At 38.1% G+C, this 21,278-nt stretch overlaps 1 protein-coding gene and 1 long non-coding RNA gene across 2 annotated transcripts in view; one reads left to right on the top strand and one right to left on the bottom strand.

The window, feature by feature from the left end:
• Positions 1–3,368, top strand: part of LOC307007729 — a 65,431-nt gene extending 62,063 nt beyond the window's left edge. Inside the window, exon 3 of the long non-coding RNA XR_013799664.1 lies at positions 3,236–3,368. This is a non-coding gene — a long non-coding RNA (uncharacterized lncRNA). The remainder of the gene's footprint in view (positions 1–3,235) is intronic.
• cacng2a (calcium channel, voltage-dependent, gamma subunit 2a) overlaps positions 1–15,025 on the bottom strand; it is an 85,368-nt gene extending 70,343 nt beyond the window's left edge. The window contains exon 1 of the mRNA XM_079629970.1: positions 14,669–15,025. Coding sequence (XP_079486096.1) covers positions 14,669–14,894 — 226 coding nt within the window. The 5' untranslated portion in view covers positions 14,895–15,025. The remainder of the gene's footprint in view (positions 1–14,668) is intronic.
• Between the last annotated feature and the right edge of the window lie 6,253 nt (positions 15,026–21,278).

Here is a 21,278-nt window from a genome sequence, read left to right as displayed (position 1 = left end):
AGACCGCTTTTTTTTTTTTTTTTTTTTTTAAGCAATCAAGGATAAATCTTTCCAGACAAAGCTACTATGAGCTCCATTTGAAATAACATGTCGGTTACAGATTGTTTTTATTTATTTCTATTTTTAAGATTTCTATTACAAATAAACTGTTTTTGAACTTTATATTCATCAAAGATTTATGAATTTTTTTATGATTTGCTGTCACTATTGTGCTCTATTCATCAGAGCCACTGTGTGTATTCTCTTTAGAAAATCAGCGCACAAATGTCTTACTTATAGCTGACTCTGCGCATTGAAGGAGAAAGTATTTCAACATGACACAACTCATATTTAAGCTTGTGTTCACTCCTGAGTGTGTGAATGCATTTACACATGCACACACATACATATATACAAGCTGTGAAGATTAGAGGCTCTTTGTCCTGAGAGTGTAAAGAGAAGCCTTGCTGCTCTTCATTAAAAATGCATATTGTTCCGTATTACTCTAAGAAAAATAAACAGGCAGACACACACTTGCCTATTCCAGGCCCAGCAGAGATTCAAGACAGGTAGAGGAAATTGGGAGTAGAGGGTACGAATGACACAGCTGACAGAAAGTTCATCATCATCCTCATCATCCTCCATGATGACCCAAACTGCATACTTATCTATGGGCACATCTGCACAAAGAGATGATAGCAGCAGTCTCTTTTGACATCCTGTGCAACCTTTTCCTGAGGTTATCTTCAGAAGAGAAGCTTGTCGTCAGCTCTTTTGTGAAGCAGTCATTTTTGTGTCCTGGCACATACGGAACCCTTTTTACACATGAATTATTTGATGTTTGCAAAAGTTACAACACCAGGTGCAAATCATGTCTTGCTATAAACCCAGAATAACCATACTTGGAAATTAACCCTATTTATTTCCTAAATGGATGTTGCTGGATTTCTTGTATATGATATATCCATTATCAGAATAATTTGACCCAAGAAGCAACACTGTAAGGTATTACTACTTATTTTCAAAGTATGTATTTAATTCAAATGTATCTTGTCTTTCTTAACAAGTATGAACAATTTATAAATGTATAAACAACTATGAACATTTATAAATGAGTGAACAAGTAATTTTCCCAAGTAATTTAATTTTAAGAAATTTTTAACAACTTTTTTTAGGTGTCAGTTAATTCCTTTAAGATTGCAAGCATTCACTATTAAGAGCATGTCAACAAACAATACAAAAACCCCACTCAGAACACCTTAGTAACCTTTTAGAAACATGGTAAAAACAACTCAGAACAACTTAGCAACTGCGTAGAAACTTGCGAAAAACCACCCAGAACCCATTTGCAACAACATCGCAACATGCTAAAGCCATTCAAACTACCCTAGCAATCAAATAACAATTTGCAATAAAACCCCACCTAAAACCCAGGCCCATTAGCGCACACACACACACACACACACACACACACACACACACACACACACACACCAAAGAACAAATCAAAACAAAAAAAGCACACACAGATCACCTACATACCAACACGTTTAAAGCCCTCAGTACACCTTAATAACTGCATAGCAACACCCTGCCTGGCCTCATGGCGGTGAGTTACATATGGTCAAATTGCACTTGTATTTTCTTCTGAAAATCTTCAGTCTAAAGATATTTTTTGATGTTTTTTTAGGCTGAACATTGAAATTTACACTGCCCTGCAAGACTCAGGCTTCCCTGAGATAGCCGGTCTTGTTGAATTCTCCCAGATGAAGTTGACAGTGGCAGTCTCCTGACAGCAGTATGTTTAGCCAACAGCACCATTTGCTGTGACTGGAGGCTTTGCCAGCACTGGTGCCTGATGTAAACACAGCCATCTGAGCAGCTCTGCTGAACCTCAGCACTGCTTGCCCCCTTTGGACCCAGACACCCGTACAAAGCGGCCCTCCATAATTCACAATGGTTTCAAGAATTGCAACTAAAATTGGGTGCGAATTTTCAGCACTGAATTGGGTGTTATTACACTAGAGAAAAAGACAATGCGGGACACACACACACACACACACACACACACGCGCGCTAAAAATGAGGAGGGAGGAGATATTGTACCATCAGAATGAGACACAGGGCACCATTTACTTCACATCAATAGTCTTCAAAGTCCCTAGCAGAGCTGAAATCAATACAGACACAATGTGGACCGTTATACCTGATCTCCCACTTAGAGCAGGAGAGGAAAGTGGAGAAAGATGACTATATATTTGTATGAAACCTACAGTATAGTGCATGTCTTGTAGTTTCGATAATTTACTCTAAACAAGTGCATAATTTAACCAACTGCAGTTAAATGCACCCAAAAAATAATTTACTCACCCTTATGTTGTTCAAAACCTTTATGACTTGGTTAATCTTCAAAACACAAATTATGATAATTTGAATGAAACCTGAGAGGTTTCTGTCTTTATTGAAAGTTCAGTTAATCAAAACTTAGATTTTTAAAAAGTTGTCGTAAAACAAATCCATATGAATCGAGTGGCTTAATCCAAGACACGGGAGTGTGACTCATGTGCAAGAACAAGCCTAATTGGTTTTCGTGCATCACGCTCTCACATTTCTTCACAAGACTTGGAATAAACTGCTCGATTTATGGATTCATTTTTACAATGCCTTTATAATTAATAATAGTAATTTGTTACATTTATATGGTGTTTTTTCTGGGTACTCAAAGCGCTTTACATGGAAGGGGGAATCTCCTCAACCACCACCAATTTGCAGCATCCACCTGGATGATGCGCCGGCAGCCATATTGCGCCAGAACGCCCACCACACACAAGCTTACTGGTGGAGAGGAGACAGTGATGAAGCCAATCAGTATATATATAACCTTTTTGGCTCTTTTAAGTTTTGGTTACCTTGAATTTCAATGGAGGGAACGAAACCTCTCAGGTTTTATGGCTTTATGATGACATGAGGATGAGTAAATGATAACAGAATTATAAACTATCCCTTTAACATGGTCATGTGAGGGACATAGAAATGCAGCGTGTAGCTCAATGCATATATTTTGAAAGCCAACTAATAAAATGTACTTAATGAGCCCTGCTGCTTTGTAATAAACTGAAATACAAATTGAGGTAATGTTGTCTTTCGGGATTTTTTATTTGTGTGTGGGAAGGAACTCAATTTGTCTTCTCATTGATGTTAAAGAACTTACTGTGCAACTTTAGAAAACACTTTCATTTTTGCTTCTCTTCTACAGTTCTCCCTGTGCATATGTCACCCTCCGTCTCTTGCCCTCGAGCACATAGCGGCAGAGGGGGGTGGATTTGGCCGTATGCTCCTGTCTGGACTGAGGAGCGTGACTGTCAGCACCTCGCCAGCTAGGTGCTAACCACAGGTCTGCAGAGGTGGAAACATCTCAGTTCATCCTCTACACATCCAGAGCCTCACCGATGCTAACCGAGAAGATGTGCTCAATATGGCACGAAAATAGATCATGAATAAATGAACATGACTTTACACACGGTAATGTTTAGGGACATCTTAATGGGCTGTCTGAGTGTTGTCCTATATGAAACATTACACTTGAGGCTTGTAATACATCAGGACTGAAGCAAACACTAAGCAGCATGTGCTAAGATATGATCTTCTCCAAGGTGAGACTCACCCATAGGATAGAAAAAAGATATCATTAATTTCTGAAATGACAGCAATGAGATTAAACGGCAATAAGAGAAAATGGAGAGTAAATGGATTCTCATGCTTCTTAAATTGCTCTCTAGAGTAAAAGACTCCTCACATGTCTCCTCTGTAGTGTCAGATTTAATGTCTCACTGTGCCAACTATCCATCCATCCATCCGGTTTTGTGTGTATCGGAATTTTTTCTTGTACATATACATACAGTGAAATGCTTCTTGAGTACCAAATCAGCATATTAGAATGATTTCTGATGGATCATGTGACACTGAAGACTGGAGTAGTGATGCTAAAAAAGTGTATATATTCTGTATATACTCTCTCTTTCTCTTTCTGTACTATATTTTGTGTGTATACGTACTCTCATTGTATGTAAATAAATCATTCATTTCCTAAGGGTTTTTCCACTCTGAGACAAAGCTGATAGATAAAGAATAACTGAGGTCTCCAATAAGTTTCTTGATCTATAAATGAGCAGCATCTGAGCACTACAGTTTTCTTCCAGTTTTTCTCCTGAATATTTCACACTTCCTTTAAACAGTTCTGGCCTAATTCCAACACACTTTTATAAAAGACAAATTAAAATTCAAACGTGCTCTGCGAGTCAATGGTATGTGGGTGTAAGATGGGGTATCTGATCACATCCCCTCACTTTAGTGATGCATGGTGTTTGGGTTCCTCTCTGACACAAAGCTAATGCACTGTAATGGATTGCAAATGAACTGTGCCAAGGACACCACCAATTCATCACACCTGAGAGGGCTGCAGACTCCACCGCCGCTATCGGGGGAAAAACAGCAAAACACTTTGACTTAAAATGAATAGAGCAGATATAGAATTAATCAGCATTTATGGCGGTATTTCCCCTCTCTGCCTTAAATCTGCAAAATGGCCGTCAGAGAACAAAGTAAAGGGAATAAATGAATGATCTCCTTTAAATGTTATCACAAAACTGGCCTAATGGCCTACAACAGTGGAAATGAGATCAATTCTATATAATTGGTCTTGCCCAGTATAATAGTATCACAGAGATTTTGGCACTTGCTGTACATGCAAGAGGACATAGAGTGAATTTCTAAATGACCCCATGAGGTCAATGCTTCAGTTGGAGCTATGAAATGAGCTTTAGTGTAGTCAAATCCCTTTTGCATCTGTACCAAACATTTCAAACAAATCTAATCTTTTGTTTTGAATGAACTATGTGCTGTATTATTTACTCATTCTCATGTCTTTCCAAATACATTTTTTATTTTTCTCTCAAGCTTCAAAAATGACAAAAAGTATCATTGAAATTATCGATACAATGTATATTCCAAGTCTTCTGAAGTGATTATATAAGCTTTGTGTGAAGAATAGACATAAATGTAAGAACAAAATGCCCGATAAAATGTCTTGATGCACCATATTTTAATATATTTAAATATATTTAAAAAGGAAATGAATACACTATACCATAAAGTTTGAGGTCAGTAAGAATGTTTTTTTTCTGTTTGAAAGAAATCAATAATTGTATCCAGCAATGATGCACTAAATTGACCAATTGTGACAGTAAAGGCTTTTACATTGGGACATTTTTTTTCAAATAAATGCTGTTCTTTTTAACTTTCTATTCACCGAAGCACCCAAAAAAGTGTAGCACATCACTGTAAAAAATGTATCAAGGGTCTTGTAATTTTCATTACAAAAAATGTGGGTGATATTTAAAAGTGTGTATATTTTATTAAGAAAACTGTGGTTCAGTGTTGTATATAAAATATTGAGAACATTTCACTAATAAAACCAAGAGATACATTTTCCTAATTCTTTTAAGGAAACATGCACCGTTTTGAGGCTTCAATTGAGGAACTGATTAAGATGATTCAATTAAGGAAAAAAGGCTATCTATTTATTTGAAAAGAATTAGCTCAATTATGTGGGTTTTATGTAGGGGACACCATTGTTAGTTCCCAGCATGCTTTGCATATGGCTGGAAATGGAGAGTAAATATTGAAATTAAGTGTTATTTTATGTTTTTGAGTAAAGGGAAACATCCGTTAATGTTTAATTTCCAGTTCAGTTTGACATTTGAAAGAGTTTCTATTATGTTGAAGTTTTGATCCTTACCATTGTGCAGAAGAGTAGGGCTTATGATTAGGTTGCGAATAACTGCATGTATTAATACTCTGAAGCATGTTACTTTGTTCATGAAGCTGTAACTTTGCTATAATGATAGTACAATAACAAGTTTGTATAGCTTAAAGTCTTTTTAATTATACAATACAACTCAAAGTCTATTATAAATAGGACATTTCAACTTAATTTCCTCAAAAGAATCAACTTAAAATATAAAAGCATATTTCACTAAGAATATTAAATTCATTGTGTTATAGACTAAATAATTTAAGGGATTTGACATGATTTATTCAGGTAGATTCCATTAAAGAAATCAAGCCTTAGCTACTCAAAATATAATGTGTAATATTGTTACCATATGTTTTTTTTTAAGTAAGTAGCAAACATATTAAGCAGCACAACAGTTATAACACTTATAACAAAACAGTTATTTTAAATTGTGTTAATATCCAACAATATTACTGTTTTAACTATATTTTGATGCAGCCTTGATGATCAAGAGATTCTTACAAAAATAATAATAATTAGACCCTAAACTTTTGGATGTTAGTATATGACTTAAATGAACATGCCACCATTTCTTTGAAATAGGGGTTATTCACCATCTCCCCTACATTTAGATAAGTGGGCAAACACATTTTTGTTGACTTGGAACTATATTGGGGTGAAGCACAGGCGAAGCACTGCTACTTGGGCGCAGAGATATCACGCAACACCTGAACCAATCACCACGCGTGATATCTCCAAACCCAAGTAGCAGTGCTTCGCCTGTGCTTCACCCCAATATAGTTCCAAGTCAATATCTGCCTAGGAAATCACCTAGTCTTAATCTGCATTGCTATTTGTACTCGTTGTGAATACGCAGTCCACAAGAAGTAATTATTTAATTTTTTATGACTTTTACTCAAGAAATGCTATCCGGCAACAAAGGATTCCATTCATTATGCTAAGCTAAGCTAGCGGTGGCGCTGCCAGACTAAGACAAGGCAAGCACTGAGACAAAAATGCGTTTGGCCACCTATCTAAATGTAGGGGAGACGGTGAATAACCCCTATTTCAAAAAACGGTGGCGTGTTCCTTTAAATGTTTCTCTACCTATATTCTATGACTTGAGAAGACTTGGAACATAATAATGCTCTAGTCATATGGACCATTTAATAGTGTTCTTTGTCAGCTTAAAAATACCCTAGTCACCAGTGACTTTAAATGTTAGCAAGAAAGGCATGTGGTTATAAGGTATTTACTTCAAAGTGCCTTTATTTTCATGCCATTGTACCATTATTTACTTCTGAAGTTTATAATCTAGTTTTAGCTTGGCGCTAAAGTTTAGATTCTGCTTATCTGATTAATTCATTCATCAGCTATAATCTGTGATGTTACACTGTAGAGGCCATTCCCACACACGGATCCTGGGAGTGTCCTCTATTGATCTGTTTCCTGGGTCAAAGTGCAGAGGAATCACACAACGCACCAGGACCAAAAACAAAATTCGATCCATATCTTTCCCCTGGTAAAGGCAACCCGCAAGAGAGATCAGGAAAAGATGATTGGAGAAATAATGAATGACACCACTCGGCTCCTCCTACTTGTGACAGGACTGTCAAACACAGTTTCGTTTTTGACCCTTTCTAGTTTCACCACACCATGTACAGTTTATTACAATGACTCTCTGATCATTTAGCAGTCCATTATTGTTTGCAAAGGGCGAAAAGAATGTGGAAAAGCTCTTAAAAGGGATTTTACTAATGCAGATGTGCATCCCAGTAAAGGGTCAACTGAGTGGGGAGGGATACAGAAGTTCCAGAATAGCATGAGTACTCCTACACATGCACCTGCCAACATTCATGTACAAAGAAGCAAATGCAGAACGAGAACGCAAGCGATATAGAAGAGAGAAGGTGAGAAATGAGATGTGGAACAGACTGTTCTGTTGCACTCTGATCATTGCCATCACATTCAACCTGCTTTCAGAGCTGAATTAGAATTAGAATGATTCAAATGGAATTCCACCCGGGCCGTCTCCCAATCCAATATTAATAATGCCCCTGAGACCCTAATTATGTTCCCTCCTGTCTGAGTGGCAGAGGAGAATTTTGTCCTCTGATTCTGGCAGAGGTTGTCTACTCTAGATGTTGCACAAAAAAAAAAAAAAAAAAAAAACGTGTCCTGCATTTGAGAAGTTCAAAGTGAGACCTGGCTTGTCAGTACATTAGCTTTAAATAAGACCATTATTCATCAAAACAAATAGCTTCTGTCATTATTTACATGGACAGTGAACCCCACAGAAATTTTATTCTGTAATAATTTACTCATCCTCATGTCTTTTGAAATCTATATGACTGATTTACCTCTGTGGAACACAAAAGCAGATATTTATAGCAATATGTTAAAGCTGTGCCTTTCTGTCTTCTAAATGAATAAATGCAAATGTAAACCTATTCCTTAAAAAAACTATTGAATGGCTTCAAAAGACTTGGAACAAATGCTACGTTCACACTGTCCGTTTTTGGGACTGACAACTGCATTTATAGGCTGCTTGTCCACCAAAGCGTTTTTAGTCAACTGAAAACGCTGGGTGCTCTGCTGAAAATGCCTAGCTGTGGCTGCTTGAGAGCGTTTTGGCAGGGCAGGGCAGCGCAGCGGGTCCCCCCACCCCAGTTGCTTGCTATGATATGGAATATCCGCGGAAGTGTTACTAGTATCTCATTTCACAGATTTTGTTTCTGTGTGGTTTCTATATAAAATGTCGATACAATGTAATGTATTTGCTCTGGCTCTTGTTTTAAATTACTTTGTTCCATTATTATGCTTGTTGTTATCATCAGTTGATGTCGTACAAGCAGAATGTGACGGTTGATCATGTCATTCCATTCCAAATTTTTGGGTGAACTATCCCTTTAATGTCACAACTATACAGCTACAGACATGCCACCTTTAAACTGTAATGATCATCATGAAGACAATGAGAAAAGTTGTTAAATGAAGCAAAATTATGAAATAGCTCATATACAATGCCTAAACAATCTGTCAGGTTAACATATAAGAGATATTTTAACCTGACAGAATGTTTTGGCAATGTATATGCTGGCTTCCACTGTTTTTCCCACTGTTTATCACATCACTGGCGTTTATAGGATAAGTGGATCATGGTTTTAAAGTGTTACACAGAGAGTGAAAAGCCATGCTGGGCATGCCAAAGAAAGCATTGTTTGTTTTTTCGTTTGGTAGTGTAGAACTGAACTGGGATGATTTTTTGGGGACAAGTGGCCTGTGTGAGCGAACTGAAGCATGCAGTAGTGTTGTAATACTGCATAATGCCACTTTAGACCTGGGTCATTAGCTGGGCAGATACATGCCAGGCTGGTAATCCTTATCTGATCAGTTTATGAGAGTAATCCGTCTCTACATCAGTGCCAGGCATGGCTAAGTCCCATGGCATGTCTGTCTATATCACACATACATAAGAATATGGGATTTTTAAACAAAATGTGACTAAGAATTTTGACCAAGATGCGATTCACAAATAACAGCATGAAGCGGCCATACTGATTCAGTCGACCTGGATGAACGCAGAGTATGAGACCTCACATGCACTTGCTAACAAAGAGCAGATTTGTGAGCATGAAGCAGCGAGAGGTGAGAAAAATGCACGAGTATTTTGCACCCCCTCCCGCTGAGGTGGCGCGGGTTATCTCTTCAAACACACGCTTTGGCTGCCTGCGAATAGAAAACGTGTGCAGGATGTCCATTCATTAGCAGCAGCCCCCTGTAGCCTGGGAAATATTCAAGGCGACTCAAAGCGTTCAGAAGAATGAGCTGTCCTATTGGGAAAGTTGCTGTCACAGAGATTTGGATGATAAGTGTTGGGTATGCAAAGAATATAACTGCGCCTCCTTTGTCACTGTACTTTGCTGTGCTGTTCCTGGGCTCTCTGTGCTGGACCCTCACATTCATTATTAGAGTAATGAAGATTAATAACGCAGATTAACTGTTCTGCCGAAGTACACTTGGGTCTGAGTCACTGTAATGGCGGCCCACCGTATAGCAGTTTGTGTTCTATTACGACAATGTTTATATGTGTACATGCATGTTCTGCAACTCATAGAGATGCAATGTCATGCTGATTCATATTTGGTTCCACTCACTATAGGGACACATTTTAATCTGCAGTGGTACTATAATGGCTCCGTGGGTGTCAAGAATAAGACCTTAACAAGCTGTCATCTTTCGCGGAGAGGTGCGATAACAGCAAGTGCATTGTGCTTTGCTTTTGTGATGCAAATTTTGCCCTAATTATCTGGTTTGACAATTTTTGCGTTGAGATTTAGGATTAAAATAATAATAATAATAAAATAGGCCTATGCAATGAACATTAAAAGTATTTGGACATTTAAAGGTAGGGTATGTAGGATTTATATAAAAAACTTTTTCCCAAATTTGTTTAAACTGTTAGTATATACCAATACATAATTAAAATGTAAGTACTCTGAAAGATTGTCTGAGAGTGTCTGTAGTCCTCTCATGGCTGCAATAAACACAGCTACTTATTTCCATTCGGGACGAATGCAATGATTGGCTGGGCGACTGTCACTCTCCCTCGCTACCATGGCTACCACCCCTGCTGCTACAGGAACTGCCCACATGCGCGCACCCGTTTGACTCGAGGAGGGGAAGAGGCACGGAAGCTAGGAAGAATCCCAATGGCAGAGAAAGAGCAGTCAAAACTCCCAGTACCTGTATACAGTCAGCGAAGGCAAAAAAAGGAAGACAGCATTCGCCCTCGACCCCGGCCCTGTCCTTGAGCCGACGATACGGCACTTGTCTCCAGAGTGTAGTCCTCATCAGAGCCAACAGTGCTTTCATCGTGGAAGCTCTTACATGCAAAACACCGTATATGTTATGAATCTTACACGAAATTCACCTTCATCACAGTGTAACTGATGGTAATGGGAAAACGTGCATCAATGCAACCTGTTTTTAGCTTTGCCTTATGTTACTAGCTCGTTACCGAATCAAACTCAATATATTTTAAACTTTACCAGTATCGATATGCTAGCTTGATAGTGAGTACTAACTGAGCGGTCGCCATCGCACGTTCATGTGTTTTGGGGGCGTGGCTTTGGAAGGAGCCCAGAAGGGAGGGGGTGGGAGTGAATGGAATAAGTAGCTGTGTTTATTGCAGCCCGAGGACTACAGACACTCGATTTTTATACTCTCTTTTTCAGAGAACTTACATTTTAATTATGTATTGCTATATAAAGACAGTTTAAACAAATTTGGGAATTTTTTTTTATTTTTATAAAAATCCTACCTACCCTTCCTTTAAGCCTATAGTTTAAAGTATATGAATTTCATTTTATTAGATACAAGATGCCAAACCAAGTGGCATCTGCAAATAGATGATGCTAGACTCTTTTTTTTTCAGAAGTAACTTCAAATATCTTTTCCATTTCTGTAATTATTTTTAATAAGCTGTTGTCATTGTAATTTATTTCTCTCAAGAGCAACCACATGTGTAGTTCACTATGTACCATAATCCACTTAGTTTGACAACTAAAATACTTTTTGTCCACCAGACTTCATGTTTTTCTTTAAGTGTGCTTGTTGTATTTGTTTTATATCTAATGAAATCTATCATTTGTAAGTGTGGCTTAAGTGTTTTGGAGCCATCGTAAACTCTGAAATATATATAAGAATAAAACGTAAATGGATACATGACCCCGCTACAAGAATAGCTTTAAGATTTCTCAAATTAAAGCACTGCTTAATTAGCTATTGGCATCTATAAATTATTTTTTTGAGGCATTGCTCAGACTGGTGTACACCTCCATAATGACAATAGTTACATTTTGCCATCACATGAATAAATGACATAAAAAAAAATAAAAAATAAATATAAAAAATATATATATATATATATATATATATATATATAAATATAAAAATAGAAAACAGTTATTTTACATTGTAATAATAATTTATAAAATCACGATTTTTACTGTATTTTTGATCAAATAAATACAGCCTTGGTGGGCATAAGAGACTTTTTCAAAAACTTTAAAAACTATTTTTACCGACCCCAAACATTTAAACAGTAATGTACAGTAAGTATACCAACAATACCATAAAGATGGTTTCCAAGGGTAGATTTGTTAAAATTGCTGAGGGCAGTTCAGTTGAGGGTGTTTCCTCTCTCTCATCAGTTTGGAGCACTCCAGGGACAAATTACACTAACACTCTTGCCCACCTGCATGCTGTAAATCTATTCCTTCCCAGCAACTCATCTTCTGCACTGACCACTGAGATTTACATCCTAGCCTGCCTACACACAGTCTATGAGACGGTAGTGCAAAATGGGCTCTGAGAGGCAGCACCTGGTTGATGGATTCAACCACGTAGGTTGAGGGATAAGTGTTATTTACTGTTGCAACTAATTGCTTTTGTCATAGTCTGAGAATGAGATCTGTGTGAGGCTGAACTGAGAACAGAAGGAATATGTTTTACATTGAAGCAGCAAGATCCTCTTTTACTTAAAACTTATCATAGACCAGCACCTAATTTTGCAAATGAGCTGACTGTCTAATCAGCTATTTAGTGTTCTACTATTTAAGTCTAAAAAAGGCTATTTTTTCATTCTCCAGTGTTAATTTCTGGTAATTCTGGTTCAATATCAGTTGAACCAAAACAAAAAGTATGCCATTTCATTGCTAATACAAAGAATTTGACCTCGGTCTGCAACATCTGTGTAACTGAGAGCTAAAACGAATCAAAAATTACAAATGACTGACTATCGTGTGGAATTTTGTTGGACCAGTGACACACTTAAACACAGGCACTACAAAGAAGGCTATTAGGAAATATTTTACATGGAAATCTTGATCAGGTTCCACTTGTTTAATCTCATGAAGCACTTTTCGATCCAAGAGATTCTCCTGCCACCAAATTTAACATAATGACAGATGTCGTAAGCCTGGAGTATTTCAGGTATTTTGACAGACAAAACTTAAAGGGTTCACCCAAAAATGTAAATTCTGCCATTAATTATGAGTGCTTTGTTTGCGCAAAAAAACATAATTTACCACTTTATTTACAAAATATTAATCTCCAACGCGCATTCACGCAACAACGTCTGCTTATGTGTCAACACAACACATGGGTTGTGGTGCTCTTGAAAGTACGTTGGAGATTAATATTTTGTAATTACATTTGTAAATTATGTTTTTGTTTTTTCTTGTGCAAAGCACTCGTTGCGCTTCATAAAAGTGAGGTTAAATCACTGGAGTCACATGCATTACTTTTGTGATGTCTTTACTTCCTATCTGGGGCTTGAAAGTGCCAACTTTCATTTACGTTGGCCGTCAATGAAGGGACAGAAAGTAAACCAACCCTTTAAGGATACATCGACAGATGTTAAGGACACACTGACAGATGTGGTCAAAGTCACTTGTCTTGCCATGGTCAACATATGGCTATGAGAACTCATGCTGTCATGATGATGATCAAGATCAGCAGCATCTAATCTCCCCTGTCAGTATGCCTCGTAATTGAACTCATTTGACTGTAAATGCCTTTGCTTAATCATGTCTTTGCTAATTCAAAGTGACCAGCCTCTTTGAAATAATGCTACATAGATTTTCCTCCATAGGTCTTCCTGTGCTCTAGAAGCAGCAGAGGATACACATGGCCGTGTGCCTCAGAGACCCAGGCCATCCTCTGTGCCTCCGCTGAGCCCTGGTGAGGATGAGGGAGATTTGTTATGCTCCGTGACCTCACAAGGTGATCTTGCTTGGCCAAAGTCAGCAGTCAGTGCAGCCACTGAAGCATGACAGGAAATCAACAATCTGTGAATGTTGACCTGACATTCAGAGAGCCTTTCTGAACATGGTTCATGTGAGTAGTCTTGCAATTTTTTCCCAGGTGTTACCTAGTGGAAGTCCAGTACATGCATTTATCTGCTGTTAAATCCATAACCTTCCAATGCGGGAAAATCCATAGTTAACCCCAAATTGTTTTAAAAAAACCTTTTTTATTATTATTATCATTTACTCACCCTCATCACTCCTAAAAATAAGTCTCAAATCTGAAAAAAAAAAAAACATTATAAAGAACCTTTTACAAAATGGAAAGGTTCCATAGATGTTAAAGATTATTTGGAACCATAGATGCCAAAATAAACTTTTTTTTTTAAAGTGGTCATTTCAAATTAGCATAATTTTATTTCTTATGCTGAACGAACAACACACACACACACACACACACACACACACACACACACACACACACACACACAAAAGGCACTTTTATTGTATGGATGAAACATTCTACAAATTATATTCATTTGTACTCCATAGAAGAAAGAAAAGTCATTTGGAATGACATGAGGGTGAGCATATGATGACAGAATTTTTTTTGGTGAACTGTCCCCTTTTAGCTTAGAATGTGGTTTCTAGTTGTCCTAAGCTGTCCATTTGCTGGTCCAAGCTGGACATTAGCTGCGGCAAATCTATATTAGACCAAAACAAACCAGCTAATAGCTGTTCTAACTAGATTAATGTTTTCAATTTCAAACCATTTTTTTTAGAACATGGTCATCCAGCAAGAAACCAGCTAACAAGTTACAACACGCCAAATATAAGAGACAGCATTGTGTTTGGACTATATCTAGCAATACCCATCTTTTTACAACAGTTTTGTTTTACCAGTGTGCGCGTATGTCGCTGTCCGTGGTGCTGAACGCGGAGCTTTTAAACCATCATGAAAGTAGCAGGCCTATGCGTTTCCGTAACAACCGACAGGAACACGTGTGCACGTGCTGAGATGGACCCTCTAATGCAAATGGGGGACTCATCGGGTGGATAAAAGAGAGCATGACAGTCGTCTTACCTTCCAAGCAACATGTCCTCCACAGTCCCGAATGGGTCATCACCTCTTCGTTCTTCTTACTGGTCTCGTTCTCGTTGTTGCTCTTGATCTTACACACGCCGCGCGAGTACAGCCAGTAGTCCGTGCCCACCGCGATGGTCATGAGACTGAAGGCAGCGAATGCGCCCACCGTGGTCAATAACATCTGAACTCCGCGGTCAAACACACCCATGTTTCCGCATTCCATGAAAGGGGGACCCCCTTTCCTCTTGATGTATAGGAAATAAATATTTGAAAATTTACGGGACCAAACCAAATTTAAAAAATGGGATATATTTGACCGAAAGGAGGGGGAAGGGGGAGGATGCGGTAGGAACCTTATGGTTGCGTTTGGGTGAGAACCGATTAAGGAAGAAATAGGTGAGCCTTTCTGGCTGTTTTTTTGTTTTGTTTTGTTTGTTTTTGGAGAGGAACGCTACGCTTTCCGCGCTGTTCCAACAAAGAGCAATTTTAGCCTCCTAAATCGTTTGTCCTTGTCTTTGTTTCTAAACGAGGTAAGATATGCAGCAGCTAGTGCTACAGCTTAAACTTACACATTCACGCTGCAAAGCCACTAATCAAAGATAATAATTAATTGCCGAGGCCTGTAATAATGGCCTGAGCATGTCATTCAAACGCCACTGCAATTAAGCCAATGTTAAACAATAGCTACTCGGTTTTAATCATGACAATTTTAGGCGCGTAGATTTGATGTGTTAGGAATTGAGGATAAATACTGGTTTAGGAAGAATGTGGAATTCAGACTGGCGTTGATGGAGTAATGATAGGTTTTGCTTCGGGTCGGAATATATCTAAACAATTCACTGTGTTACAACAACTGTTGACCTACGTAGCTGCTTAACCAACACGCTGTCTTCTCTTAATATGGCTAAGCAAATACTAGTCTATTCTAATCAAGAGGGAAAGACGCAGAGAGAGAGAGAGAGAGAGAGAGAGAGATAGATAGAGAGAAAAGAAGCCCCAGAAAGAACAGGATAAGCTCAACTGAAGTGCAGGAGCAGAAAAAAAATATAGGATGGATGGATGGCCAGGATAGTCCAGTTCAAAACCAACGAAAAGAATGTCCAGGCGAATCTAAATCTGCTGCCGCCTCTCTCGCATCAATTTGACAAATCAAGTCAACGATGAAATGAGGAAATTCACCGAGAACGAAACATAAATGAGCAAATTAGACGAATAAAATAAAGCACTAGCCTACTATATATCCTTTTTCCTAAAATTCCGATCCCCAGTTTCCATATGTATCTCCTAGCTCTTTGAAGGTTTCTTCCGAAAATGGCAATCTGCTGTTGAATATGGTGCCGTCGAGGATCCGGTTAGAGCATGGAGCATCCAGCAGAACGAGCCGACCATTACTCGTCATAGAGCCGGCTAGAGGAGACCGAGGAGGCGGAGGCGCCGCAGCTGCTGCTGTATTCTAGACCCGTCACTGATGCTCGCTTATCCAAATCCGCGCTGGCTTTCTCGCACCCAGAACCGTCCCGCTTGCAGAGCCCTTGCGCCATATAAAAGACAAAACAACAACAACAAAAAAACCTGAGAATGAGGAACGTGGTGTGCTGGGAAAGGAGGATACGGGTCTGCTTCGGTCCCCTTTGCTTGTGTGCTAGTGAAGATTTGGGAGAGGGATGTAGGCAGGCGTGCTGTGGCTCGAGAGAGAGAGAGAGAGAGAGAGAGAGAGAGAGAGAGAGAGAGAGAGAGAGAGAGAGAGAGAGAGAGAGAGAGAATTATACAACAGAGAAGGGATATGTGCGGCGACAGAAAAGGGTGCAGTTAAAACTCTCATTTGTACGGAGCGAAACATTCGGATATTAACTCATGTTCTCGAACGAATAGTAGATTTTAATCGATGGATGCTGAGTGACAGTGCTTGGTTATATTGGACTGCATGTTTTGTGGATTATGTAATCGAGTTTTAAAAGATTAAGTTCTTTTAATTAGAATAGCGTTATATTTTAAAATACACCAAACTAGACACTGTCACGTTCAGTAGCTATTCGTCAACTACCATGAGACTAGCATTTTAAACAAAACACTTTTTTTGTTATTTGTAAATAATATTAAATAAATTATATTGATATGACTTTTCGTATGTTCGATACGGATACTGATCTTAACGGAAAGCGGTGGTCAGCGTAGCCTACGGTTGCTATGGTTACCTATTGTTCTTGTCTCGAGCGGCTCTTTTTTTAGTGTAGACTACTGCAATTTAACCTATAGCCTATATCTGAAACCTTAAAAAATGCGGTTGAATATATACATATATATATATATATATATATATATATATATATATATATATATATATATATATATATATATTCTCTCACTATTAACATGCATATTACTAGGATATTGGCTGTTTATTATAGCCTACTTATATTAATGCCTTATTGAAAATATAATTTATTTATTAAATCGTTATGTACTTTGTTTGGACTAATGAAGTTGGTGCAGATTTCTCACTCCTGTTTTTACTACTCTAAGCTATATACAGCTACATGGCTGTGTTATTTTCATCACATAAAGAATTTATTGTAAACTGATGAAAGGAGATAAATATATGCTTTAGAAATGTATGCTCTACAATCTCTCCGAGAGTTGTCATGACAGAAATATGTGTGTAATATATATATATATATATTTCTGTCATGACAACTCTCGGATATGTTTGGTCTTGGCGGAATAGATCTGCTATGCTGCTGCTCTTATTGCTGCTTCTGCAGAGCAAGTACGGGACTTGCTGCCAGTACATACACGACACGCTGTTGTGAGCAAGTAAGACATGCTGCTGCTGTACAATATAGCATACATGAATTGCCCTTAGCAGATCTATACAGGCGGAGCTGGGGAAGCTGGAGGGTTTCTGAAGCATGCTGCACTGCTAAGGCAAATGCTATTTGAAGGTTGAGCATGTGAGCTTGTTGGCTACTGATACAGCAGGTGCTAGATATGTCCTATAGATATAGATGTGATTACAGGCAGGTTGAGTTAAAGGAAACTCTAGATCGCGCAGGCTAATAGGTCATGACAGTACTTATATATATATAAAACACAACACATGAACCAAGGAAAGAACAAGAGAAGATAACATTAGGAGCAAGGGATCACAGTTCATGTTCGCTTGATTTTGTAGATTTAATTCATGGTTAATGTTTCATGTTTTGGATCATCACTTATGTAAATAAACTGCGCCTGGGTTCTCTTCACCATCATCCTCATCTGCTTCCATGTCAGCATATATATATATATATATCAGTTGTAATCAAACTTATTCAACCCCCTTTGCAAATCAGGTTTATTGCCAAAATGTACAGACTTTCAGCTGTTTGCAATGAATAAATCAAACAAAATTAATTGAAATATCTGAACTGACTAGGTTTGTTGAGTGTCATGTTAAATATGGCTAAGTCAAAGAATGGTCCAAAAAGTTAAGAGAAGATATCATCATCGCCTTTCACAAACAAGGAACATGATACAAAAAGATAGCGAAAGCACTAAATGTTCGCAAGTTCAAAGTAAAAGGAACTAAAGAAAAAAGGAAGCTATCAACGGCTGGAACCAGTTTTTGAAGAAGACAGGTTCAGAAAAACCCTTGAGTGACTGCAAAAGACATGCAGTAAGACTTGGTGGCAACAGCCTCAGCTGCACAAGGCGCGTACTAAACACATGCGGTTTCCATTCCAGAAATCCAAGAGGTACACCACTACTGACCCAAAAGCACAATAAAAGTGCTCAAAATCATATAAATAAGCCACAGAAGTTTTGGAATTCTGTTCTGTGGAGTGATGAAACAAAACTGGTACTTTCCGGCCCTGTGGATCAACGGTATGTCTGGAGGAAGAAGAATGAAGGCAAGCATTTGCTGAAAAGAAAACTGTCTACAGTTCAGCATGGTGGTGCTCGGTGATGATCTGGAGCTGCTCTGCATCCTCTGACACTGGAAACCTGCAGCGTGTGGAAGGCAAGATGAATTCATTGAAGTATCAGGAAATATGAGAAAACGTCATGCGGTCAGTGAGGAAGCTGAAGCTTAGATATTCCAACAGGACAATGATCCCAAGCATGCCTCACATTCCACCAAGGTGTGGTTGAAGGAGTCCTGGAAGTTTCTACAGTGGCCATCACAGTCACTTGACTTGAACCCCATATAAAATCTCTGGTGGGATTTGAATAAGGCGGTTGCAGCACGTAAACCCAAGAATATTACTAAACTGGAGGCCATTGGTCATGAGGAATGGGTTAAGATTCCTCAGAAACGCTGCCAGAAGCTGGTGTCTGGTTAGACATCTTTTTTTGCAGCAGGTCATAACAGCAAAAGGGTGTACTAAGTACTAAAGATGCTTGCCATGAATGGGTTGAATAATTTTGAGACTGCAGATGTCATTAAAAGTTGCATTTTCAGTTGAATTTGGGGAAACCACTTGAAACATTTGTTGTGTTGAGCTGTTTCAAAAGTACCTGTTAATATAACTATTTTTGATTGATTTGTTCATTGCAAACAGCTGAAAGTCTGTAAATTTTGCCAATAAACCTGATTTGCAATGGGGGTTGAATATTTGATATATATATATATATATATATATATATATATATATATATATATATATATATATATATATAGTTAGTTAGTTTAAAGAATGTTGTCATCTTTGCTTTTCCAGCTTGGATATTTATTTGATGCCATTCAAACAATGCAGTATTATAAGCCATCTTATTTAGATTCTATCTGCTTTTGCACCTCTACCCATGCATTTTTCATTGACTTCATTGAGTGCTATTCATGTTCATTGCATGTCCTTAATTTCTCATCCTAATGTCATCTCATTGGCCACTTTATAAATCATACATTTCTCTCCTTTCATCAGTTAGTTCAAAGGTTTACAATAAATGAATTATGTGATGAAGATAACACACGGTAGTAGTGTTATATAGCTTAGAGTAAAAACAGGAGTGAGAAATCTGCACCAACTCCAAAGGTCCAAAGCCACATAATATATAACGTTACCATGCTGGAGCCCTTTTAAGAAGCCCCACCCCCCAAACACACACCTTCTCCTGACCAAAGGACATGCTTAAAATTCTAGTCTGGTACAGTGCGGACATCTCCGGATTCAAAGCGCAGGCGACAGATGAGGAGAGCACACTGACAGATACAAAGAGGAAGGGGACGGGAATATATGGAGTAGATTTTCTGAAGCAGGGAATTGGGGACTGTGATTTTAGATTTGCAGAGAAAAGATAAAGAGTATAGGAAATTTACATGTGCTCAAGCATAAATAAAATAACATGAATGCATCCAAAGCTATGATTATCAGTGGAGGCGGATGGATGGGTGAAAATGGGTATAGCTATAAAATAGACCATAGAAATAACCATCTAAAGATACCATATAAAATAGATCAGTAGATACGAGCTCGGTGCATGTCAACACTTTAGTGAACTAAACATAATATGCACGGATAAATGTAGGGGCAAACATGATAGAGTTTATATATAGTTTATAGTTAAGAGCATGAGAAAGTGGTGCAGACTGGCTGGTCTCCATCATTAGTCTCTGTGTGTTTGCCCACTCTGTTCCTGCACACTAATCCAGCCTCTATTAGCTGTGTCATGATCACTGGAATGAACAATGAGCAAACAGGAGTTCTGGCTTTGGCCACTGAGTATGAGTGTGTGATCTACTGTGAATCAGCAGGGAATGATTAAATTGACATAAATGAATGGGTATTTTGAGAGATAGAAGTGTGTAATTAATGCTGAAGTGTATAGGTGTGTAGCATCCACGTATGATCTTAAATCCCACTGTAAAAAAATGATTGTGACTTTAACGGTAAAAGACTACTATATAAACATATAGACATACTATATAGACATATAAACATACTATATACGGTGAATAACATACATTTAATGGAATTGTACGGTAAATACTTTTACGGTAATAATTTTGTTTTTGGAAGTGAAAATTAACTTCATTGTATAATTTACAGCAAAAAAATTGTTTTATGTAACATCTAATGCTGTTAAATTAATGTTTATTGTATTTTTTAATTTTATGTATTACCTTGATGGTGTTTAGTGTTTGTGTTAATGACACTGTAGCCTGGCTCTGCCCTCCTACATACTTCCGCTCAATTTTCATTTTCCTTCAGTACTACGTCTGGGATTGTGGTATATTCTTGGGTTTTCTCCGGTAAATTTTTTACCGGTCCAATCAGCGAACAGAAGGAGTGGCTGAGAACGATGACGTTAAGGTTGTGCGCTAGTTTGAATCGTCATACGTCACCAGAGTGGCTCTGGGCAGATCCAATAGTTTTAAACTTCAACCGAGTACCCGCCTACAAGGAAGTTAACGCTTGTCAATGGAGAGTGGCCAGACTCTCTGTACAAATGAAATGTACGAGAGTCTGGTAAAACCAGGCTAATGACACTGCACACCTACTGTAAAAAAAGCATTCTTAGCATGTGGAAAAGCTGAATGTGATGAGCTTTGATTCATCATGTGACTCTCATCATCACTATGTTTGGTGGTTGTCAGTGTATTACAAACATGTGGACCTTTAATATC

Source organism: Phoxinus phoxinus, assembly GCF_949152265.1.
Source record: "Phoxinus phoxinus genome assembly, chromosome: 1".
Lineage (NCBI taxonomy): Eukaryota > Metazoa > Chordata > Actinopteri > Cypriniformes > Leuciscidae > Phoxinus > Phoxinus phoxinus.
Note: the sequence above shows the minus strand (reverse complement) of the source record. Positions and strands in the feature narration are given on the sequence as shown.